This window comes from Centruroides sculpturatus, unplaced genomic scaffold (genome assembly GCF_000671375.1).
Source record: "Centruroides sculpturatus isolate CEXI.00-Female unplaced genomic scaffold, Cexi_2.0 scaffold267, whole genome shotgun sequence".
Lineage (NCBI taxonomy): Eukaryota > Metazoa > Arthropoda > Arachnida > Scorpiones > Buthidae > Centruroides > Centruroides sculpturatus.
In genome coordinates, this window is record NW_019384634.1 from 267,942 (window position 1) to 295,209 (window position 27,268).

The 27,268-nt window shown below is 33.2% G+C and overlaps 1 protein-coding gene across 1 annotated transcript in view; it reads left to right on the forward strand.

Moving 5' to 3' along the window:
* LOC111625841 (putative bifunctional UDP-N-acetylglucosamine transferase and deubiquitinase ALG13) overlaps positions 1-27,268 on the forward strand; it is a 105,364-nt gene that overhangs the window by 60,728 nt on the left and 17,368 nt on the right. The window contains exons 8-9 of the mRNA XM_023369085.1: positions 3,945-3,996; positions 17,296-17,428. Coding sequence (XP_023224853.1) covers positions 3,945-3,996; positions 17,296-17,428 — 185 coding nt within the window. The remainder of the gene's footprint in view (positions 1-3,944; positions 3,997-17,295; positions 17,429-27,268) is intronic.

Consider the following 27,268-nt stretch of genomic DNA (forward strand, 5'->3'; position numbering starts at 1 on the left):
AGGTCATAAATACTAAAAACTACAGAAAACACATACTCAAAGATACAACACTCACAAATGACACATGCAGAAAATGTCACATCATGCCAGAAACTATACAACACATCACTTCTGGTTGAAAGCTCTTGGCGCACAGATTATTTACACAGACACAATCAAGTAGCAAATATAATACACCAAGAGTTTGCAAAGAAACACAAACTGGTAGACATTCAAGAACCATGCTACAAATACATTCCACAGACAGTGTTGGAAAACAACACGCACAAAATGTACTACAACAGAGCCATAATCACAGATAAAACAATTTCCCACAACAGACCAGACAATACATTTATTGACAAACATAATAAAATCACATACATTATAGACATAGCAATTCCAAACACTCAATGTACAAAACACGTGCACTGGAAAAAATTAGCAAGTACACAGAACTCGCCAAGGAAATAAGGCATCTATGGAGGATGGATAGGATGCTTATTGTACCTGTTGTTTTCTCTTGTACAGATGATACCACACACATTACCCAAAAGCCTGGAAACATTACAATTGAATAGAAATACATATATAACACTACAGAAGGCCACTATATTGAATACATGCTATATTGTTAGGAAATTTTTGAATACAGACACTGACACACTTATTTTAGTTTTATTTTGGTTGCTATGCCTTGACTCTGGTCAGGCATAGTACACAGCCACCAGTGTGAACCAAGTATAACCCACTAAACACAACAATAATAATAATTTGATACTACAGTGAATAATATTAATATTGTGAACTATAATCAAGCACTTTAAATGAGGCACAATTAAAAAATATATATTTTTTTGTATAATTTATGGGATAATCTAACATTCTATTTAAGAATTAAAATTATACAGGGTGTATGTGAAAAAATCAAATTTCAAATAACTGCTATTTTCAGTAATCATTCATATGACAAACACTGTTGGAAGCATAAACTTTTCAAGTTTCATGTTAGTGGCATTTGAATGTGGATGTTTGTAATTTCCCTAAATGATGTGCTCCCACACTGTTTGATTGGATGTAGTGCTAAAGTGCAGATCACCAGACTTCACACCTTGCAAATACACTAAAATTTCGCTAACTTGAAGCTTCAAGAGACAGGAAAAAACTGAGTTAGACGAATCAAGTTAGAGAATAATAGAGCAAAAAGTGCTGATTCTGAATAGATTTGTGCATTTACCTCTTGCATTATATAAAGAATCTTTGATAGTTCTTTTTTGTTTTAAACAGCCCATGTAATGCCTTTCAGCAGAATGTTCAGTGGAGTCAAACAGTTTTGCAGGTACATCTTGAGATGGTGAGAGAACACTTTGGACTTGAACATTGTCTGAAAATTGATGTTGGAGAGTAGATACAACTGTAAAAATTTCATGGAAATCTGATAATTAGTATCACTTTGGATAGAATAAATATTAAAAGTCTGGGTAGTTGAAAGTAACATAAATCGGTGTTAGGGGACCATGAGAAACTTCGGCTTAAATTTTCTCCAAGTTGGAGACATTAAATCCTTGTGCTATTCCATTGAGACTTACCAAGTGCTTTGTTTTCTTTCAGTTAGAGAAATATTCACATTACAGATGTTTGAGTTAGAGAAGTTTACTGTACTATTTTTGTTAATAAGATGTTTGTGCTACCAATGCCTACAAACTTACAAGAACTTACAACATGCATTGTGAATTGTACTGTCAGTGATACCAGACATAATGCATTGGTAGTTCAATTCCTTCCACACAATTAAATGTGTTGTGAGATTGTGATGAATTTTCAGTCAAAATATTTCAACAGGATAACACTATTAGACCATATACAGTAACAAAAGAATTTATTAACACGAAAGAATAAATCATACAGCAATGGTAAGTATAGTACATGTACAATGATACCAATTCTTGATGGTTGTTTTATTTTTAGTATAATCACTTTAAAATCTTTCACACTAGTCGGTATTGTCATAAAAAAAATGTCTGAGGTCTGGTCATGTTACATGGATTGCAGAGATTCCCAGTTGCACAATACATAAGGAAAGAGGAGCCCCAAAATAAAGCATTACAAAATTATTTTCTATGATATCTTATATTTAAGCATAAAACTAGAGACAAAATTGAAAGGTTAATAGGGAGTATGAGAAAGAGAAACAAAAAGAAATAATCTACCAAGATCCAATCCCAATTGAATATCATTACTGTTGAATAGTCAGATGCATTTAGAGCCCATGTGGCTCATTGCTTTTCTTTTGTCTTATTCCTATCCATAATGTTACATATGAAGGGAAAAAAGGTCCTTCAATATCTCTTACCTGAAGTGTTAAGACTTGTATCCCAAATCACTGGGAAGAATCCATTTTTGCATATTTCTTTAGTTTGATAAGTACAGTAGTTCAAACCACAAAATCACCAAGAAACAAATCCTTGGTTCTTCCTCTTCTCATCCTAACTATTCTCTCCAAGGTCAAAATAAGAAGTGGTTTGAATCCCTTCATTTATTTCAATCTCACCTTGCTTTCCCATCTCTGGTCATTGTTCCAAAAACTGGAACAATTGGGAGGAAATCCAGTAATACTAAAAAGAAGAGAGAAATAAATGGATATTTTTTAGATTGTTATCATAGGGAGACAGGTGCCTGGAAGGCAGGGATAAATGAATAGAAGAGAGAGAGAATAAAGAAGCTATATCATTAATAAGTTTTTTAAGCCATAGTACTAACTTCTATAGTGTTATGCTACTGTATTATTATTGTTTTATGTATGCTTATATATCATTTGTGTATATAAATTGTTTTCTGTTACCACATGTCGGGATCTACTTTTTGTATCAATGTTCGCAGACTATTATGCCATATCACTGTTCCTTGCTACATCAATTGGAGTGGGTTAATTGGTCAAAGATGGGTCACGTGATAAGAGAGCATTCATGAATGACAGGGAGTATAAATTGGACCATCTTGTGTTGAGGACTCCTTTTTGTTTGTTTGTTTTTTTTTTTTTTTTTTTGTGTTTTGTTTTTTTCTTCATGGTTTGAGATATGTTGGTTGGCAGCAGGAGATAGAAGAGGCAGCTGAGGATTGAATGCATCGAGTGGAGATACTGTAATCTGATTTCATCCTTAAGGACTTATCATTCACAATCTCGTGGTGTGCATATATGGACAGTTTATAGTTAATGGACCCAAGTGAAGTTGATATTATATATGACTATATCATACATTTACGTTAGATATATCTACATGTAGAAAGTGAATTCATGGGTAGTCACGAGCTATTGTTTGATAGGTGAGATTTGAACGTTCATCTAATGGGAGGACAAAGGAAAGTTGTGGCAGCACATGTTTGTCATCATGTAAATAACTGCATGTAAATTTAACATGAATTAGTCTAGTTGTTTAGTAATAAGTTTGGAAATAACATTTGTCATTAGGACTATATCGTGGCATTGTTTAACTGCGGTACGTTTGAATCTCCCTCAACTATACTGTTAGTTGGCCCTGATCCTTCATTATTAAAGTCATCATGTTGTTCTAATTAGAATTGTACGGTCCTTAATTTCAATAACATACTCCCAGACTCAATATATTCTGATATATTAGAGTATAATACACTTCTAGGGGAACTAACAACATACAGAAATGTTCTTTGTAAGCTCCCGTAGTAGCAGTGTGATCAATGAGTTATTAGAGAATCTTGGATACTACTTTTACTTTGGTATATCACTAACCATTCTTAGTTGATAAGTTTTGGAAATATGATCATTTGAAATACAATGATTCTTTTAGAGAGACACTGTATGTAGTTGCTTTGAATACAGAATAAAAAATAAAATTAAAAAAATACCACCATTATTTATTTAAATGTATTAAATGACATAATCAGCATAATGTGTATTTTAATGTTGATTTTTCTGTTTAATTTTATAGTTCAAATTCCATATCAAAAGAAGAATTGGGAGAAACAAATGAAGATGAAAAGGTTTTTATAAATTTAACTTCTTAACTTTTATAATTTAAAAATTTTTAAATACTAATTATTGATAAAGTATTTTTATCTTAATAATCTAATACATATAAAACTATATAAAAAATACATACAAATTAAACTACTAGTGTATTATTTTAAATACTGTTGTTTGCTAGTATGTAATTTGTATTTTTATTTTTTTTTTTATATTGGACATTAGACTATATTGTAATAATGGATCTTATTATTGGTCATTTAATGTTATTAAAATTAACAGGTCTCAAAACAATAAGTTAAAATACACTTATAAAACTTTGTTTATTGTAATCAGTATTTGGATTGTTACTTTATTTGGATAAGTATACCCTTTTTCTTTTTTCGTTACCCTCAGCATATCAATGTGCATTATTATCAGTATAGGCAAGTACAAAAGTGATTATATTAAGACGATTCTTCTGTGTATGTGTGGTAGCAAATTATTTTTGTCTTCTAACCCTTGGAAATATTCTGTTTTATTTGGTGGTAATAAAATGTCAAATGCTTTCATTTAATAGTATGTTAATGTTGGCAATGCAAATAAACAGTAATTAATGTTAAAATGGATTTATTAGAATGTAGGAATTTCTGAAATGATTGATACTCAAAATATGATATGATCAAATAATAATGATCATGGTATCATAAATTAAAGATAACCAAGAATAGATTTGTTGGGGCCTTTGCAGCAACTAATGCCTGTGCCTATTCTACTATGGTGTTCTTTATTTTGATTTTATATAATACTAGCTGCAAGGACCCGCTTCGCTGGGTTTTTAAAAAGTAACGATAGCGAAGATTAAGATAATTACATTATTGCCAATCTTACCCGTTTTCACAGAATGCAAGAATTAGGTCCCCCATTTCCAGACTAATTAGAGACCTGGTCCCGATTCTATTTCTGAACGTCTCCTGTTCACGTCCAGTCAAACGAACTATTTTCAACGTTTCTGGAACGTTTACAATCATTCTATAATCGAACCAATATTAGAATTTTATTCGAACATTGTTTGAATTAAATTCGAACAAAACATTCAAAATAGAAAGCCACTTTCAAGCCCATATCTCCCGCACCCTTATAGCTATCGAGACGCAACCACCCTGGTGCACGAATGGAGACTTGGGGCTACTACCACATACAAACACCATTCATGTGCAATGTGTAGTTTTGGCGGAAAAGTGAAATATAGGAACATACATGTCCATTTATATATATATAGATTTATAAATATAGTCTATATTTCATCTCTTGAATCATTTTCATTTGTTTTATTTTTTCTCCTGGTCACATTCTAGGATCCCCTCCCATAAAATCTGGCCCTGAAGATAACATTTTTAAATAGACTTTTCAATTACAATGCAATATTTAATCACCTGTTTAATACGAAAAAAGATTAATACAAATTAGTAAAAATTTTTAATGTAGTTCATGTAAATTTAAAAGTTAGAAATTATACAGTATGACAGTCAACTGCCATGAATTATATTTAAATATGATTAGTTATAGTTAATTGTTTGATGGTATATTCTAGAAATCTATATATATTTATAAGCCATTGTTGTGTCTCATCTGTAACAGTGTGCCTAAAACACCCACTAGGTGCACCCAAGCAATGATTTTAAATTAACAATAAATTTTTATTTGTAATAGGAATTTATTATTGATATGAATTTATTTACATATAGTAATTATTATATGCTTTGCCTTATTATATGCCTTGATTAACCTTGCACTGCATGTTTACAACATCCCATGACTCACAAGTCAGTGAATGTTGCACATTGACTCACGGGAAATTTATTGAAAAAAATGGCAGATACATTTAAAATTGAGGTTTACAAGCAAAGATAAATAAACAAATTAAACTATTTTAAAGTTTTATAGAATGTTTAATAAGTAGAAATGTAGATCCGTATGATGCAATTGTGACTTTAATAGAGCTGTAGAGCATATTGATAGGAACAAAAAAGTCAAAGGAACCGTGTCTCATGGGAATTTGTAAAGAATGCCCACTAGGGGGCATCCTGGGCTACAAGTGTGTTNCCTAGTTGCTACAAGGGGGCATCCTGGGCTACAAGTGTGTTATTTATATATATATATATATATATATATATATATATACTCTTTTGTCTTAATTTTTACTTTTTCTGCTTTTCTCTTTTGTCCTTGATGGTATGTTGCCTAGAGGAGCAATAAATCGGGGAAGGGTGAAGAAAGCGGGTATATTCAAGTGGATAAGAAAATATGGGATGATTTTTCTTGATATTTAGAAAGACAAAGGAGGTTATTTTCAAATGAGAAGAGAGTGGAAGAAATCCAGGTCAAAACTGTTCCGAATAGCAGTATTTATCTCCAATGAGAGAGGGATACCTGATGTCTTACAATTCTCATTTTTATGATACCAGTGAACACTGTCATCACAATACACCATTTTGGGACTAGAGGTACCTCTCCCCTATTAACATTCATTTCATCTATCTGTCTCTTATGTCCATTGTCTTTATTTTGAGATAGGATAAGGAGTTATGAGTTTCAGCATTATACATTTGTTGTGGTTAATACAATCTGTAATGAGAATTGCAAAAGATATAAATGTAAAAGAACAGTTATGTACCTTGTTGGGTTCCCATGCAGCCTAGAGTAAAAATAAATCTCAGCAGTATAACCATTATATTTAATTTTCATTGTGGCTTTCTAAATTAAATAACATATCCAAAAGTTAGTTTAATCAAGTATTTTTCACAAATTTTAAAACTTACTATTTTAAAATACAGTAGAGTCCTGAAAACTCGGCCTAATGTGGACCAAAGGGTGGCAGTTTGTGAAAATGTTGGGTTATCGGGAATGAGGTTAAAAAAGAATAAGTAAGAGTGTGGTGTCCTCAGAAAATACTGTACTGTACTTGTATGTATTGTTTGCTTGAGAATACAACAGAGAATAAACTGCCCATATACCCTTAAAGGAAAACCATGTACTTTATGAGGTCATAGAGCCATTACTACATGAAAATTAATGAATACACAGTGTACAGTAATTTACCTGATAAGACAGACCTCAGAAAAATACTTAATAAAACATAAATCTATCTACAATGAAAAGTAACTAGGGGTTTTTTCTCCCTGCCAGGGTTTGGCCGAGTTATCCGGACTGCCGGGTTATCGAGTGCCGAGTTTTCAGGACTCTACTGTACTATAAAAAATACATACAGGCTTTTTCAGATTCTAAAATGTATATTATATTTAGATGCCCAAAGGTAGGGAGATCAAATTTGCTATTCAATAGTTTTTTAATTTGTTAACATTGTTTGATTAATGTGGCTTATGGTGGTCTAATGTGAGAGGGTGCTGAGTAACCTGTGAGCCTGCGAGCCTATCTATGGGCCTGAGGGGAGGAATGAGCAAATTTCACGCAAAATTACAACTTTGTAATTTAATTTCTTAACATAATTGTTATAAAAAAACAAAACTCTTGAACGGATCAGATAAAATTCTCTCTAAACAAATGCAGAGGAATTTTGACAACAAGATGGCAAAAGGAAAACATTCGATTGTGAAAGAGGGACAGCTGCTATTAAACATCATCAGAAGAAACCTATGCTCGCACTTTTGACTGAACCTTTGACATGTCAATAGTCAATCACAAGATCATTTTCCCAGGCACTAAGCATAAAAGGTGGAGACATCGAAGTTCTGGATGGTCATCCCATACTAGTCCGAAGAAAGTGAATAGATTAATTAGTGCCCAGAATAATCGACAACTAGTTGCCAAGTTCAGTGGACCTCCACGAACAGACTGTCCCGGCCCATGCAAGTCAACAATAAGAAGACCCACCATACAATTGCCAATCCTCTTCGAATTCCTCTCTCTCCAATCGAACAAATGTCATCTAATTTGACCAACAAATATTGAGAAATCTATAGATTCTTGTAAACTCTCTCATCGAAAGTAGTGACAGAGCTAGGTCATTAGATTAGCACACGAGCTGATGAGAAACTTTTGTCAATCCACTCCATAGGAGTGTATATGTAACCTCATTTAACCGTATCTAATCATAGGTTTAGTTATATAATAAATTCTTGTTGTTGTCTGTTAAAACCCTGTCTCCTGTCGCTCTGAAACACGGACACCTGTCAACTTGTTCACCACTCACCATTTGATAAAAAGTCCTCTGAAATGACAACATGAGCAGTCTTTGCTGACTGTTGCCGATTTAAGTGGTCATCAGGGATAGACCTGTGGCCCCCAGCTTCTCACAAACTATTATTAAATAAGTATTATAAAACCTTTCACTCTTTTTCTAGCAATTTCTTTAATTGAACTAATGTTTTTAGCTATATTTAATGGCCTTCGTGTTCTACAATATTGGAACGTCAGATATTTGAAATTTGTTTTCGTTCTTATGACATCATTGTTTTTACAAAAAAAATTTTTATTTACTTTTACTTTTGACATAAGAACAAAAGCAAATTTCAAATATCTGACGTTCCAATATTATAGAATCTGAGGAAGACCATTAAATATAGCTGAAAATGTTAGTTTGATTAAAGAAAATGCTAGAAAGAGAGTGGTAGGTTTTATAATACCTATTTACAGAAGTTCTAGCTTTCTGTGCATAGAATTGTAACAATAATAATAATAATAACCTTCCCGTGGTCACCACCTGGTTGTGGTGGGAAAGCCCAGTAATTTTACTGAACCCATAAAGCAATGCAGGCTGGAGCACAAGCTCCTGGTAGGGACACCCATGCCAGTAAGGTCTATGGGGAGAAATGAAGCTAAGAGTGACCACACCCACATTTTGTGAAGGTATTTATCATGGTAGTAACCAGATCAAAGTGTGATACTGGCTCAGACGTCGCCTGGGTTAACAAGGTCCGCGTTCATGGGTTAGGCAGAGGCTCATGTTCGAAAAATAGGCCACAGTCTCCCTTGGCTACCAGTGGTGAAAGCAGCATCGGCCCAAGCATGGCTACTGCAATGCCCTCAACAGATGTGATGAATCAACCTAGCCTTGGTGTTTCTGTGGCAATGCATCCACAGACCACAAAGGCTGGAAAACCATGACGACGGATGAAATGGACAACAGAAATGAACGAGTTTATCATCCGTACTTACTACGCAATCACAAAACTCGAAACAAACATGACAGCATACAGACAACAACTACACCATAGATTCACACAACAATATCCTCACCTCACTGTTACCGAACAAAGGGTTGTTGATAAAAAAAGAACAATTATACACAACAACCTTATCCCACAAACAACACTTGAACTTATCAAACAACAGGTTGCTGATCAAATACATCAACAGACAAACATTTAACATTAATGAAGATCATGTAACCTGTCAGGATAGTCCAGCAACAAGCATTGATAATAGCACACATACAACTACTACCATTAATGATACTACAGATACTTCCTCATCCATCACTGATAACATATAGATTTAGTTAATACACTCTCACTTATATTTCAGGAAACACTCACTAAATATACAGGCACAGATCCCATACAAAGACCACGAATACCGAAAATCAACACGTCAAAGGTAGTAGGAAAAACACTAAATTATGTAAACACTCACTCACTACCAAACTACATTCATTCAAGTTCTACTCTCAGACATTCATATATTAGTTTATGCTGGGGCAGTCACAGTAGTAACACACCATGGACTGAAAATACAATCACAGACAAACACACACAAAACACAATTCTATCACAAGCCTGCCTGGCAGAGAAGAATAGAAACACAAATAAATGACATTAGACAGCAATTAGGCAGGCTGACACAATACACTAAAAACAACATAACACCCAAATTAAAGAAACAACTCAAAAACATTTTCAAGAAAATCAAAACACACACAAAACATGAACATCACAACACACACATTACAGAATACATCGATACACTAAAACAAAAACTCGCAGCCAAAGCACGTAGACTCAAACGATACAAAACATGTACACTACGAAAACAACAAAATAAATTATTCACAAACAATGAAAAACTTTTCTACAGACAAATCAGTACCAAAACAAACACTGATACACAGCACAGTGGCACACCAACAGAAGAAGAACTCACAACTTATTGGTCTTCTCTTTGGTCCAATGCTGTTACACACAATGCTGATGCAGGCTGGATCAAGGAGGAGAACAGAAACTTGCATAACATACCAACTATGCCCTGTGCTGAAATAAACATACACGACATTCGCTACGCTGTTAACAGAACACACAACTGGAAGACACCTGGTGTAGACAACATTCACAATTTCTGGTACAAAAAGTTTACATCACTGCACCAGGAACTAGCTAAACATCTAACACACATCATCATCAATCCACAAGACATGCCAAAATTTCTTACTCGGGGCATTACCTACATGAAACCTAAAAACAACAAAACCACAGACCCCACACAATACAGACCAATTACATGTCTTCCAACACTCTACAAATTATTGACATCCTGTATCACAAACAAAATATACAAACATGTTGAAGAACACGACATTCTTACAGAACAACAAAAAGGTTGCCGTAGAAATCACAGGGGATGCAAAGAACAGTTACTCATAGATTCAGTCATTCTACGGCAAGCACACAAACAACACAGAAACATACACATGGCATATATAGACTACAGAAAAGCATTCGACAGTGTTCCACACAGTTGGCTGCTACATATTCTACACATGTACAAAATACATCCATCACTCATTGCATTCTTCGAAAACACTATGCAGCACTGGAGAACAACACTACATCTCAGGGTTAGTAACACTTCCATACAAACAAACGAAATATTCATTAGGCGAGGAATTTTTCAAGGAGATTCCTTGAGTCCTCTCTGGTTCTGTCTAGCCCTGAACCCATTATCCAACATGTTAAACAACACGCTATAAAGTACTATATTATTTTTCCGCACTCTACAATGATTATCAACACAACTGTGTGCCAGAAATAGCCGTTACCTAACGGGTACTTTACCCAGATTCGCGTTAACATGCCAGGCCTGGACTTTTAGCGTGCACCGAATTAAATAATGACCAAGTTTGTCAATAACAAAATCAAATATTTAATAAATAATTCTAATAATAAATATTTACAAAATTTAGTAAAAATCAAACAACAATTTATTCAATGAAAATCAATAAGAATCAACCTGACAAAACTCAAATTAATCTAGTTTCTAACTTAAATCTATTCTTCTTTGGAATTCGACAAAATTCAAAGACTTAACTTATATACAATAATTCTTATGAATTAAAGATCCTAATCGTCACCTCAATATACTAGGAACCTATTTCTTCAACTCTCAAGACTTTCTCTATTCGTCGATCCACAAATCGAATAACTTGGAACTATTTGATCCTATCGGACACCTCTCTCGTTCACTGCTACGAAGCTCACCAAGCTCGTTGCTAACTGGAGTTTACCTCGTCCGTCTTCACTTGACGTTCAGTTTTTATACTGTGAGGTGACGTCACAATTCTGACTGCGATCACTCCCCTCATTTACATACTTATTCGCTAACAATAAATTTTCTGTTTGTTTGGCAGCCTATTTTCCGACATTACTCGCTAATCTTTTACATTATCCGTTTTGACAATTTTTGGGATGATTTTATTCTTTAAGGTTTAGCGAGTCCCTAAGTTGTGCTTGTGGGGTCTCCCCCTTTTCTTGGTGCAGACTTACTTTTTTCCCTCAGGAGCGCAAGGATGCGCGAGTTTTTTCCTACGGCGCTTTTCTCTCGTCGGTGAGTTGGTTTCTCTTCTATTTTTAAGGTGAATGGTGAGGAAACCTTCGTCCTAACAAAACATAAGCCCCAAACAAAATATAATAAAAAGCAAAAATAAAAGTAAATAAAAATAATGCTCGAACTTGGTTCCTTACAACGCAATATGACTACAATATCATACATGAAAAAACAACACAGTTTACGCTGTTGCATCTCATGTGCATGGATGACATAAAACTTTATGCATCCACACAAAAAGAACTTTAGCAGCTTTTACAAATCACACATTCATACACCAAGGACATACAAATGGAGTTTGGCTTAGAGAAATGCAAAAAACTTCACATAGAAAAAGGAGTCCTGAAGAAAGAAGATTTTGCACATGGAAATGGGGACATTATTGAATCCATGGAAGAGGGCAAGTTCTACAAGTATTTAGGATTCCAACAGGCCAAGCTAACAGAACAAACACAAATAAAGCAAAGATTAATTAAAGAATACCAAAGTAGGTTAAATGCCATTCTCAAAACACAGCTAAATGCAAAACACACAGTTAAAGCAATAAACACATATGTCATCTCAGTACTCACATGCTCTTTTGGAGTTATACATTGGACTCACACAGATCTCGAGCAACTCCAAAGGAAAACAAGAACAACACTTCTAAGCATAAACAACAACATCCTAAATCCGCCACAGAAAGATTAACCCTTCCATGTAAAGATGGCGGATGTGGCCTGATTGACATAGTTAACCTTCACTATAAACAAATACAGTCACTGCAAGAGTTTTCTACAGGAAACAAGAAACATCACAATTACATAAAGCAGTAACTCTAGCAGACTCGAATAACACACCATTAAACTTACACTCACATCATACAGACATGACACAACACACAAAGCATAGACACCATCAAGCAAACATGGGCTCAAAAGGCACTCCCATGGCAGGCATCTTTATGACCTGGCCCAGGATTTTGTTGACAAAACTGCATCAAACAGCTGGTTAGATCAGGGATGCCTCTTTGGGGAGACGGAAGGATTCATGATTGCCATACAGGATCAGGTCATAAATACTAAAAACTACAGAAAACACATACTCAAAGATACAACACTCACAAATGACACATGCAGAAAATGTCACATCATGCCAGAAACTATACAACACATCACTTCTGGTTGCAAGCTCTTGGCACAGACAGATTACTTACATAGACACAATCAAGTAGCAAATATAATACACCAAGAGCTTGCAAAGAAACACAAATTGGCAGACATCCACGAACCATACTACAAGTATATTCCACAGACAGTATTGGAAAATAACACGCACAAAATGTATTACGACAGAGCCATAATCACAGATAAAACAATTTACCACAACAGACCAGACATCACACTCATTGACAAACACAATAAAATCACATACATTATAGACATAGCAATTCCAAACACTCACAATGTACAAAACACGTGCACTGGAAAAAATTAGCAAGTACACAGAACTCGCCCAGTAAATAAGGAACACTACACAAAACCCTGGAAACATTACAATTAAATAGAAATACATACATCACACTACAGAAAGCCACTATATTGAATACATGCCACATTGTTAGGAAATTCCTGAATACAGACACACACACTGACACACTTATTTAATTTTAGTTTTGTGTTGGTTGCTATGCTTTGACTCTGGTCTGGCATAGTATACAGCCACCGGTGTGAACCGAGTATAACCGACTAAACACAACAATAATAATAATAATAATTAAATATGTATGTAAACTCAAGATGCAAAATTTTTGTCTTTCATGTTAATGTTAAAAAGTCTCAGTACTCTACACATCTGCTCTGACCGAGTCATTGGGGCAATTTTCTGGTAGGCTAGAAAATTGCAAAAGATCATTTGCTTGGTGGCCATTTCTTATTTCTGTGATGTTCATGTGAAAGATATGTAGACCAACAAAGGAAACGTGACAAGAATATTTAGCAACTATGTTTTATTTCATGTATTTGAACAAGTTCTTTATGGATTCCAGCTCCAAAATCAACAATTCAACACAGCTTCTAATAATGAATAATAGTGGGAATGACAAAAATATTCTGTTCGTGACAAATAAGTACAAATGATTACTGAAAACTATAACTAATACTTATATGTTAGCTTAAATCTAAGGGGAAAAAGATGATAGGGAGATTAGAGAATTAGAGGGAAATTAGGATATAGTAAAGTGTGAAATACCTGGTATTTTTGCTGGACTTCACAATTTGGGTGAGATGCCAATTTGAACTTTTTCTGAAGAGCCTCTTGTCGTCATCTTCACTAAATTTTTTCTTGCACCTAGTTGCTACACCTTTTGTAGTAACTGTGATAAAATCCAACTTTCTTCTCTCTCTCAAATTCCCCAGTTGCTTCCATTTGTGACCTGGAGCACCACATTCAACATTTGTCCACCTTGAGGTCTGGGCCAAAGAATGTCCTTCCCTTCTCTCACTGGCCCTCAGGACCTCTTTTCTTTCATTGTTTTCTGTGGTTCCAAGAATCGGTCATCCCACCCAAGGGAAAAGAGTTAGAAAGGAAAGTTCTGGAAGCAAGAAGAAACAAAGAACTGTAATATTTATTTTCTCAATCAGAGGTTGAGTTAACATAAGTTCAATATTTGTTAGTTAGTTCTCCGATTTTGACGACAATTATTTTTCTCCTTATCTGCAAAAATTATTTACAATATTATATTTACTGAATACAATCAAGTACATGGATGGGTTTCTCAGAAGCTCGTTTCATATTTCTTATTCTCTGATGGTTCCATTCTCCAATCCCCCTATGCAGTCAGTCCCTTCATTGATCTATCCAGATCTCCAGATGGAAAGAGAGCGCCTCTGTTGGCCCATACCCCTCCTGTTCCCCCACCGGTTATATTGCCTCTCCAGGCCTAACAGACAATGGAATGTTCAGGAATCTTACCAAAGAACATTGTGTCCAACATTAAATATTTTATGACAAGCGATTGTCACAGAACAAAGGAGAGTACTAAAACTATACAACAATCCACAAAACCTTTTTATAACAGTGTTGTGTCCCTCCCTTGTGTTAGTCACCACCTGAAGCAGACCTCAGTGGAGGTCAAATGTTCATGAAGATTGTTATAGGACACAACACTGTTATAAAAAGGTTTTGTAGATTGTTTTTACTCAATGCAGTGTTAAGACTAGTAGTCATTTTGTGCTAAAACTATACTTAATATATATAAAATGGCATACTGCCACATTTCAATATGTTGTTTCACTCAAGAAAAATAACTAATAATCAAAATACAAGCATCATCTATCCATTTATTGCATTAAATTTTAAATAATGTCTTATTCTAACTCAGGCCTTAAGTTACTGTGGTATTGCCCATGTGAGCCTGCCACAACATGCATCTTCTAGCTTTGACTGAAGACTGATATGATGGGATCTAATTTGACTAATACTTAGTACTTTAATGCTAAAAGTGTTTTTAATGATTATAAGTATTTTAATATTAATATTAACAAAAAAAAGCTATGCTAGTACTTTTGACATTGTTCATAGTTTGAACTTCCAGAACTGTGAGTCTTGCAGTTTTACAAGTGTAATACAATGCCTTGCTGACATTGTTTTATAAAAAAATTTTGAAACAAAAACTTTGCAGTTATTTTTGTTAATTTAAAGGTCTCTTATTACATCATTTTACGATAAAAATTTTTACATTTGATCTTATAATACAGATTTAAATTACAAATTTTATTTGGAATATGTACTGTACCATTTAAATCATACCTGCATTTTAAGTATGTTCTATAGTGCCTCAAGAAGATATTGTATAAATGTTGACAGTACAAAGTACATGATCATTGAAAACCCTTTCAAAAGACTGTTTGTTTTTTTAATGATTATATACTTGGTACTGTCTGAATTTGATCCTGAGTCCCCAAAGTATAAAATTGATGCCTTATCTGCCTCAGTCATCCAGCTGATATGTGCATGTGTCCCATATATAATATATATATTTAGGTAGGTCCATTTTATATATAAAACGGGCCTTAATTTCATATTTCCATGCCAAAATTTGTTGCCACTCTGATACCAGACCCAGTAACTGACTTTTTGCCATGAGACTGTACTGTTTACAGTAACAGAGCACTGCTAATGAATGGTGCAGCAGTGCAGTGCCATTTTCAAGCATTTAATTGTATCATGAGATGGAATGGCTGAATTGTGGGACAATTCTGAGTTGGGAGATGACACTGCACTATTTAACAGTGCTCTCACAGTATATTGTACACAACCACTTTGATTTTTTCCATATAATGTTTTGATCAGTGCTGGTTTTAATTTAAAAAATTAACTTGTGTAATAATGTCAAATTATATAGTAATTATATATATAATTTCATGATTTTATTTTTCTTTGGGATGCTGTAGTTCTGCAGCATATNATCTGATGCACGAACTGTCTCCAAAACAGCATTTTTGTTTACAACAGAATCTCATCACTGTAATGTAAGTGTGATTTTAATAATGCAAAGTTTGTTTCTGAAAAATAAGATTATGAGAGATATAAGTTTAAATACACATTATTTGATTTTATTTAAAAATAATCGTGATGAGAGTCAGGTGAATTGTTTAGGTCGCCAAGCTTTTGCAAGAAAATTTACTTCTTTCATGGATGCATATAAAAAAGCGACAAAAAAGGAATTTGGTTATTTATTATTAGTAGTATGCGTTTGATACATTCTGAAGTACAAAAATTAATTAGTATATAACACATTTTTTTCAAAAAAAAATTTACTATTTGTCATTTAATATACAGCAAAAATAATAAAGATTATCCAGTTACTTAATAGAAATTCTTAGAACAGAAAAAACAATATTTCTATTAGGTTGCAATGATGTTCCCATAACTTCATTGGTTATTAAATCAAGGAGTTATATTGCAAGAAAATTTGATAGTGACATAATAATGTGTGCATGTGTTAGGAAGATTGAAATGTTATTTTAAGTTGTATTAACTAGTAATAAAAGTAGAAATTGGATCAGTTGTATTAATATATTAAAGCTATTAAAGATTTAATGATGTATTTATTATATAAATGTTTACTAGGACAGATTGTATTAATAAGACTTATTGAACTAGTGTTCTGTTTCTGCAGTTGAGGAAAACTTATTCAGAGAAAACAATCAATCTTTATTGTTTACATGGTATTTCACCTGTATGCACTGTGTTTCAGACCTTCAGGTCCCTCTTCAGCAGGTTTACAGAATACCAGGTGAACAATAAAGATTGTTTTCTCTGAATAAGTTTTCCTCAATTGCAAAAACAGAACACTAGTTCAATAAGTCCTAATTAATATGATCTGTCCTAGTAGACGTTTATATAATAAATGGTAAAATAAGGACACAAAGGCATATGAATTAATTTAATGATGTACAGTAATTTATTTTTAATACATACAAAATTTTAAAATTATTAAAATATTTAATATTTAGGAAGATGCAAGTACTGAAATAAGAAAGGCACTTGCACAAGGAATACCTCCATTTCCTTATAAAGTTGCAAAAGCACTTGATCCAGATATATACAGAAATGTGGAATATGATTTATGGAATGAAGTGAGAAAAGGTGTGTTTCATCTCAGCTTTTTTCTTTACGTTATTAAATATTCTATCACAATTTATTAATGTAATCAACTGGAGATTGAGATACAAAGAAAATAAATTGTTTTTTAAGTTTGAGTTAAAACAAAAGAATAAGTTGCGAATGGTTTCAAAAAATATTAGACTCGTCAGTGAGAAAATTCTAAACATAATTGATGATGCATTACAAAATTAATATATTAAAACAAGCAAATCTCCTGATGATTACAACATTTTGAACAAACTATTTCATCTTTTAAACAGAAAATAATTTTGTCATCAATAATATTTTCTGTTTAATTTTTTTCTGAGTTTTTAATTTCCTTTGTCCTGTAATAAGTCATGAAATTAAAAAAAAATTGTTTACACTTAATTTACATAATTGGGACAGTTTGATTGCAGGTGTTTTTATAAATTATGGGGGTGACCAGTGAGTACAGTTTGCTAACAGGTGCTGGGATTAAGTTGTTTAATATTTTTCATTATTTGAAACTGTCTAGTCTTTGTATACTTTCAAAATAACAATGAACTGTCTTCAACATTTCATTGTGGTTTTAAAAAAAGTTGTATAAAATTTAAAATATCAAATCTTAGTTTTAAGTAATGTAAAATGGATTTTTACATTAGAATTTAAAACATGAAACAAAAAATATCATTTTTAATTTTGATTTTGTTGTTTATTATTTAGAATTAAATTAATAATTTTATATTAGTAAGTAAGTCTGAATAGTGTTTGGCACAAGAAAAACTCTCATTAATTAAATGTAATTATCTGATATTAATGTTACTTAATGTCAATATTGTTGTTTCATTCTTAATCATCACTGTTAAATCACAAAACATAAAGTAGATTAGACCAAGCTCCTATTATAGTATCAATTGGCCTATTGACAATACTATGTCTTGTTTATAAAATCATACTGCCATTTTATGTTACTAGCATAGAGGTATGAAGGAGTACATGTTGAGAGTTGATATTTCGCACAGAGTATTAGGTGCCCAAATCATTTGCGCATAAAAAAATCCAGACTTGTATGTAGTCAGGGGACTAAGAACAGAGTCAAAATAAAATACAAAATGGTTGTAGTACTGTAGCGTACCGAAATACGTTAGCGTGGAGATTAAGAATAGAAAAGACAGCACAAATTGACAAAACACTGAACATATTTAATTTCACGAACATACACATCTGAGGTTCACACACGATTTTTGTTTCGCGAGGGGGCTCTCGTCACCCCTTTGATCCGGACACAAGAATACGACGGAGTTATCTAACATAAAATCCCGACGCGACAATTAGGAATCGCTGCAATCACACATAAATTGCCCGACGCGACAATTAGGCTTTGTTCTTTATAACTTGATAATTGGACTGTTCTTACATGGCAGATGATCTTGATACATGCTGAAAGTCTCTCCTTTAGTACACGATTGTCCTCCTTCCACGTGGTCCTTTCTTCTTTGTTCTTCCCCTTCCTTCCTCTGCCAACGACCCGACACGAACCCAGGTGAAACGAAGAAAAAAGTCCTCTAAGCACGTGNAATACAGTGGTACCTTGTACTTTGATTTTAATTTCAAACATTCCAGAGTAGAGATTTAATCTAGAGTTTGAATAATGCATGTACTGTATATTCAAACTGTGCATGCAGGTGAAAAATGCTTCTGCTGCATAAATATTATCTGTTGTACACTCAATTGCACATTACACTCACTGTGAAAGCATCTTTTGCATTTGCTTATATATAATCCTACCTATTAACCATGGCATCCAAGAAGAGTAGAAGCAATAAAGCATAAGAGGAAGGTAGTATCAACAATTGAAATGAAAAAAAATTTGCAATTGGAATATGTTGACTGGAATATCATCAGTCACCAAACCAATTTATCTAACTTATTCATTTCAAAATTTGCGGATAAATTAAATTGGGAATACATATGGAAAAATTACATATTCCCAATTTAATTTATCCGTGATCTTTACATAACTTGAATTTTATGTAAGTCAAGTTATGTAAAGATCTACGGTCTGCATTATTTATGTAATTAGGGATATTTGTAAATGCCATATTGGAATAATTTTGTTGTTTTACCTGTTTCATTCATTAGAACTAATGATTGATGTGTTAATTAATTTGGAAAGCTTAATGGACGAACTCATTATGGAACATGGTGTCATCTGCCATTTCCCATTAACCTTTTGACTTTGCCCCTTCTTGTTTTGAGGACTTCCATCATTGTCTCCTCATGTCATAAATAGCTAACTAATGTTTTTAGCGTTGAAACCAGTTGTAAAGATATATTTCATCGTTTTCCCTAGTTTTATCAATTTTTTTTTCAGATGGATTCCATTTTATTATCGGTCAACTAGAATCTGATGCATGTTTTATAATTTATTTTGAATAATTTCAATCAGATGTCATTTTTTGTTCTTTAACATAATTGATAACTGTAAGAAAAATCAGACCCATTCGAAATGGGAGAAATTGGGACTGGAATAGCAAATTTTATTCAGGATTTAGTGACTTTGTTGTGTAGAAGTTTGACTGTATTTTATAATTTCTTGTATGTTTTGCTTATACTTATGGTATCTATCATTGTGTGACCATTATGTCAGCAATGCCCAAGTCGGGACTGATACCACTGTGACTGTTACATTTGTATGCAAGTCTCACGTGAGTGGTTGCATATGTGAATGGTCAGGTTTGGGATGGAAGGAGGAGTTGACAGCATGTCAGAAATAAAGAACTTCACTACACATTTAAACATCAAATAACAACTATTTATTTGTTTAAAGTTAGAAGTATCCACTAATTCTATCCTTTTGTATAAGTGTGTATTCTTACAAGGATGCCGAACTGGGTGTGTGTGTGTTTACAATTTCAGACATGAGTTGATAACTATCTGGATGGTTAGTTGTGATGATCATGACTTCTCAAGAAGGGAAGGCTTGATTCAGGTCAAGAAGGGTCTTGTTTCATTGATAATGTTCAAGTACTTGTTTGTCAAGGGGTTGATGAAAGTTCGATGGAAAAATTGACAGGAGTTCGGGAAAAGCAGTGGTCAAAGACAGCAATGAGGTTAACACACACAATTTTAGGCAGGCGAACTTCGTTATCTGCCCTCTTACCTTTTATTCAGGGTCCTCCCTCTGCTTCTCTAATGCCCATTTTTGGTAAAGTTGATGGTTGCTCCAATCTGCAATATTCCCCCCCCCATTTCCCTGAATAAGTAGTTTTTCGGAAGCTATGTCACTCGTGGAGGAAGCATTATCCATGGGAAAATTTTGTGAAGTTCCTTGACTGTGTTTGTGAAATTGAATACTACTAATCCTTTATTTTATTTATTTATTTTTTTACTGAAAAAATAAGATTGAAATCGTCAAATTTACACTAGCCCAGGTTCTCACATCCACATAATAATAATGATTTTAAGAGTGGGTTGAGTTCTATTGGATGTCTTGTGAGAGCCTGAACAGAAATTGATTTTGTGGTCCAAATGTTTGCAATCAAATGAGACATTAAAGATCTCAGCTTTCAGAGAGAAAATAAAGTAAGATTTAAAGGTCTTGTTTGAACAAAGAAGTTTTTTTATATAAAACAGGAAACAAAAGATGAATAGTGTGGAAAAGACAAGTTGAGGGAAACCTAGTTAGAGAGGAATTGTGTTTAGTCTCAAAGTTGATCCCTCCAAAAGGTTTCAGATTGTCACCAGGTGATGAGGGGAGGCCTTTAAAAAGGAGGAATTGGGGGTAAAACATATAAAGAAACGTGATTCAAGGATGCAACATTCTTGGTTTGTAGTTCTCCCATCTCAAACTTTTGTTGCTTTTTTGATTTGTGATTTTAACAGAAGATTTCTTTACATCATTGGAATAAACTTCCCTCTGCCATGTTGCCCTGTTCACCCAGGTTCACCTTTTTGCCACAGAATCTCACTCGAAGCCATGCACCACAGGACTGAAGAAAAGTGATGATCAGGACATTTGGACTTGCTTCTTGCTCCTTAAGCTGTGTCACAATGTAATTTAAAGAATTGTTGTAAGAAAACTTTTATATTTTAATAAACGGTTAACAATGGAAAACCTGTCTCAGAGGATCTTTTTACACTCACACGCGATAGTCATGACCTCTTGACTGTTCTAATTAACACATTGAGTTGGCCAGCCTCACAGTGGTGTCAGTGAAGTGGGATTTTTAAGTTCCCAATCTCCATCCATCATCAAGCCTCAGTCTGAAGAGAGGAAAGGGATTACAGAAACTTGGACAAACTGGGACGAGAGGGAGAGTAAAAATTTCAAACAAACTGCAGACATAATTTATGGATAGCCCCTATAATCTATTACAATTGTATTTAGACATTTTATTTATCAATATAAATAACTTCATGGTATTCCAACAAATTATACTGAAATTTGAATTCAAATATTAAAATTTTTTCAATACTTTGAGTCAAATCCATTTATAAAACATTCTTGTTTAAACTTATATTAGCATTGAAATTTAAATATAAACTCGAATTTAAAATGTTAATTTCTAGGTTCGCATTGAAAAAGATCAAGCAGAACCTTTTCATGCTCATATTCAAGAGATGGATTCTAATCAAGGTCCGGTCACTGTTTTTGTTGAAGAACTTGGTGAAAAGTAAGAATTAATTTTTTTATACTGAAGTGTTGAAAAATAAACTAATAAAATTGAATTGCTGCAACTTTCTATAAATTATTGTATGTTGTTTTAGAGTTAAATATATAGTAAATATGTAAATTGTTGATATTTAGTAACTGATAAATCTGAACTTGGTTTATCAGTTTTTGATTAACATGTTACAACAAAATACAGTGGGTGATCGGTTAACGAACAAATTGGATAATGAACACCTCACAGAACAAACACAAGAAGCGACATAAAAGAATGAATACAGATTGGTCTTCTCTTGCCTTCAGGCAACAATACGAAATTTTTTGGAGTGCAGGAGACATTGACGTTCAACCCAGTATATACCGATCGGATAGTATCCCCCCCCCAAACTTTGAAACTCTCCCTTGTAATTTTAGCCTTTTATATTTCTGACAGAAACAATTCTTTTATGTTTTTTTCTGAAAAAGCAGATTTATGCCAATATCTACTATTAACTTAATTAACCTTTTCTGGGTTGTTCTTCAGGTAATTCAGCTGGATCAAACTCGAATACAAAAATATGAACAAATCCAAATGCTGACGCATTTCAAATGTTCAGTTCATTTGCGTATTCCGTCACATGACTTGTTTGAAAGTGCTCGAACTTAATAATCCATATCCAAACGTTGGTGAAAGATATATCAAAATACATAACATACGTGAGTGTTAGATAAAACACAAATAATAATCTTGCATGTTCCCCATCAAATATTTTTCTTTACAACTTTAATAAATAGTAATAAGGAACAGATTGTTTGTTTGTTAACCGATCACCCACTGTATTCAAAGTTAAATGTGTAGCTTTTGCAGTCATAAAATAGCAAAATAGATTATCTGAAATGTATCCCATTTTGGCTAAATGAGTGATGTCGTTATTCTGGGGTCATATTATGGTAATCTTCAACCAACTTCAGTATGCATGCAACCTCAAATAAATTTTTTTGAACCTTTACTAGACAATGATCAACATTTTTTCTAATTTTGTAATTATTATTTTTCAATATATTATATTGCAATGAATAAAATTTTATTTCTACATACATGGTAAGCTGATTTAATCAAGCAATTATTTTCATCAATCTAGAAGGATAAACAAAGAATATTACTAAATTTAAATTTACAAATTTCAGAAATTTTACCCACACTCGAGTCTGACTCGAGCAAGGTTTATAGCGTTAAAAAAATCCAGGCATTTGGGCCCCCGAAAAATTTTTTTTTTTTATTTTTGGAATGTTTTTAGGTCCCCAAATTTTTTCAAAAGTTTTTTCCTGCGCGAAAAAATTTTATAGCGATTTTAATCAATCTTTAATGACGCACGCTTCACGCTTTTTAATGTTTTTAATGGGAGTTTTTTATCAAAATTAATTAATCGTTCTAAAGTTGTAGTGCAGGGATTTGACTTCGGTAAAGTTATTTAAAGCTACTTTCTGATGTCAAAAACGACCTCCGATAGTTTTTTAATTTTTTTAATTAATAGATTTTATTATATATATGTTTAATTAATTAGGGGGGGTCGGAAATCGCAATAAAAATTATAATTTTTTTAAAAATATTTAAAAATATAGGCCTAGTTACAAGTCACCCTACTTTAAACCCTTCTCCTCCTGAGACGTCTATGAGAATGTCCCAGGAAATCCAACTCTAGCTCTGTTCAAGGTCATCCAGATGTGTAAACAATGACTCATCTGTGTTAAATTTCACAGAAAGGCGAGACAAAGGAAACTAAAGATGAAGCTTTTTAACCAAAATTAACGCATTTCTTTCGTTTTTTTTCAGTTTTAAGTATTTTTTATGTTTAATTAAAAATTTTTCTTAAAAAGTGGACAAAAAGGGGTTAATGTTATTTCTCATGAAAACAAAAAATAAACATTTTACAAACATTCACAAAAACACAAAATTTGATGGTAATATTTTATTATTAAGTTAAATTTAATAATAATCAAGCAAATAATTTTTTTATGTAGATGTACAGTACCATATGAAAATTTGGAAGCCCTTCCAATTCCAGCATATAAAGGTATGCAAGCAAGATATAATCAAAATAAACGACTTCTAACAACTTAACACTGTGTTTTCTAATAACAACCCACGAAAAACCTTTTTAACGAGTGTTATGTCACTATTAAATTCCACAAGTACTTTCGACCTCCGCCGAGGTCGAAAGTACTTGTGCCGACCTCTGCCTGAAGCAGACCTTGGCGGAGGTCGAAAGTACTTGTGGAATTTAATAGTGACATAACACTCGTTAAAAAGGTTATTCGTGGGTTGTTATAATCAAAATATTTTGAAAATGATAATTTGCCTTATATTTTATTCATAATTTGGCTGCAGTTTGAAAAAATTTAAAACCTATAAATTCCCAATGTTGTCCATCTCTGTGTCGTGTCTGTCTGTCCTTCCTTAATCTCAAGGCTCCACTAGCATAAAAGAAAGCATAAAACCCTTGTTGTAATTACGTTTAATCATGTGGTCATGATATTTTACACCAAAACAGGGCATAAAACAAGCATAAAGGAAGTGAGCATTGTCCAACTTTCAACACAAATACGTCCATAAAACTATCAATCAGAAATAATGGAATTTTACATAAATATGACATTGTGGAAAAATTGGTGGAAAATGAGCTTTTATGCACATTCTCTCATGGCTACTTCAAAAAGGCCCAGAATAGATCTTTCCAGATCTATTCTGGACCTTTTTGAAAAAAACAATTCAAAAAACATTCAAAATATCTATGACAAAGCATCCTGATTATAAGAATTGATGCCTAAAACAATTGATATGGATGGCCATAGGAAAATTCAATTTTGGTGAGTATATAATAAAGCTAAGCATAACCTGCTAAGTATAATATTTTAGCATGCAGTATAGTATCTTAATAATATGATAGTAAAAATATCATCTTTACTTTCATATATTAACTTTTATTATGTTTGTAATTATAGTAAAAAAGTTATTCTTTTTAAATATGTATCACATATATAAAAATTTTACAAAAAAAGTTTTTACTTATGAAGTTAAATGGAAAAATTTATTATTATAAAAATCTGGGTTTAATCACTCTGGATATTAATGAATTAAAATTTGCAATATTATAAAGAAAAAAAAAATAATTATCTGAAATACCCAATGTGCATTTTGCATATTGGATATTAAACTTTTATGCATTATAACCTTTTGAATAATTGGATTTATTACTTACTCATAATAATAATCCTGGTCTTTAAAATGAAGTTCACACAAGTGCATTGTAATAACCGAAAGAACTTCTAATACGAAAGAGAGGATTCATCCAAGAATGGTGATTGAGTTTCTTTCATTTCTTGAGTGGAGAAAGTAAAAAAAAATGGCCTGCAAAAAGCTGAAACATCATATTAGCTTGTATCTGATCCATTTAAAATGTTTTGAGCACACAGTTATGAACAATCAAGATAAAAAGTTACGATGCTTTTTGATCAGTTTACACACACAGAAGTGTTTACTTTCAACAATTGGGCAGTACTATCACTGTAAAAACTTGGACAGTGGAGTTGGATCCCCCATTACAATCCAAACACAAATAGGTCACATGATTAAAAGTAATCGTGGCAAGGGTTTTACATAGGTGTATAAGCTTAAATCCACTGTTTTTTAGTCGGAAAAACACGTTTTTTTCTTAGAAAGTAAAGACAAATTTATTCAAAGTACTTTCCCTCACTAGTGACACATTTGTTCCATCTCTCGGGCAATGTGTAGATACCATGCCAAAAAAATTTCTTCTCTTTCGAGGCAAACCACTCAAGTCATTTTCGGACGTCTTCGTAAGAATCGAAGTGCCGCTCAGCAAGCACGTGGCCCATCGATGAAAAGAGGTGATAGTCGGAAGGGACCAGGTCTGGTGAATAAGCGGGATGGGGTAGCACCTCCCAGTTGAGTGTCTCCAAGTAGTTTCGGACCAATGTTGACACATGTGATGGTGCANTCCTTTAGTACACGATTGTCCTCCTTCCACGTGGTCCTTTCTTCTTTGTTCTTCCCCTTCCTTCCTCTGCCAACGACCCGACACGAACCCAGGTGAAACGAAGAAAAAAGTCCTCTAAGCACGTGGTCTTTCCTTTTTATAACGCATGCCATGTCCTGACGAGGGAACATACGTCATGGCAGGGGAGCCAATCACAGGCTCACACTACTACACCTCAAGAAGTAGTACGAACTTTACAGAAACAGTCTACAATTACCAATGCGCGACAAAATACAGTATATAGATACATATATATTTAATGATAACATACAAACATTTAGTGGAAAACACTACATGGTGATCATCTTCTACAAATAGGCAAAACAGCTACCCCCCACCAAAGTCAGGTGGGGGAGAGTATCACTCAGTCATTCTAAGAAGTGAACTCTGATTTTACGACTCAACACGTAGTTTCTTCTTGTTAAATAAAATTTGTAGTCTAATTTTATAAATTTGGGAGTGCTTCAAATATGACGTTAAAATGGTTTAATGTCGTTACAAATGGGTTTTTTAACATTATCTAGTATAGTAAAATCGTGGGACCGATAAAAATTTTACATTATATTAGTGTTGTTGTTACATCCAATGACATTATAATCAGGTTAAACTGTATATTGTTTGTGCAAAATAAAAAAATAATTTCAGACAATACAATAGCCACAATTATTTTCAAAAATGGGGAAATTTTCGTTACGCATTGACAAAAATTCAACCCAAGCCGACACGCAACGGAGATAAATTTTGAAATTGGATAGGTTAATTTCATTGAAAATTTATTGTGGACAACCTCGTGGTCGTGGCCGGTGAAGTTTGAACAATTGTGCCCAAAAGCCAAAGAAGATTGGAGAATGAGAACGAGACCCGCCTTGAGTGTCAAAGTGATTCCGCTTAGTAGTGAGTCTCGAAGACAGTCTTATTCCAAATTCAGTTTTGCCGTTTTACTTGTTTAAATTCTAAAACATTCTGCAATTTTTAAAAGTTGTTTTAGTTAAGTAAAATTATAAATTTGAGAGAATTCCTAAGAATGTAATACCAATAAAATTTATTTTGGAAATATTTTACCTTTAATTTTGATTGTGTAACAATGGTTAATTTTTTATTAACTTTTCTTTTAGTTTATTAATATAAAATTTGAGAAGTTTATTATGGAAC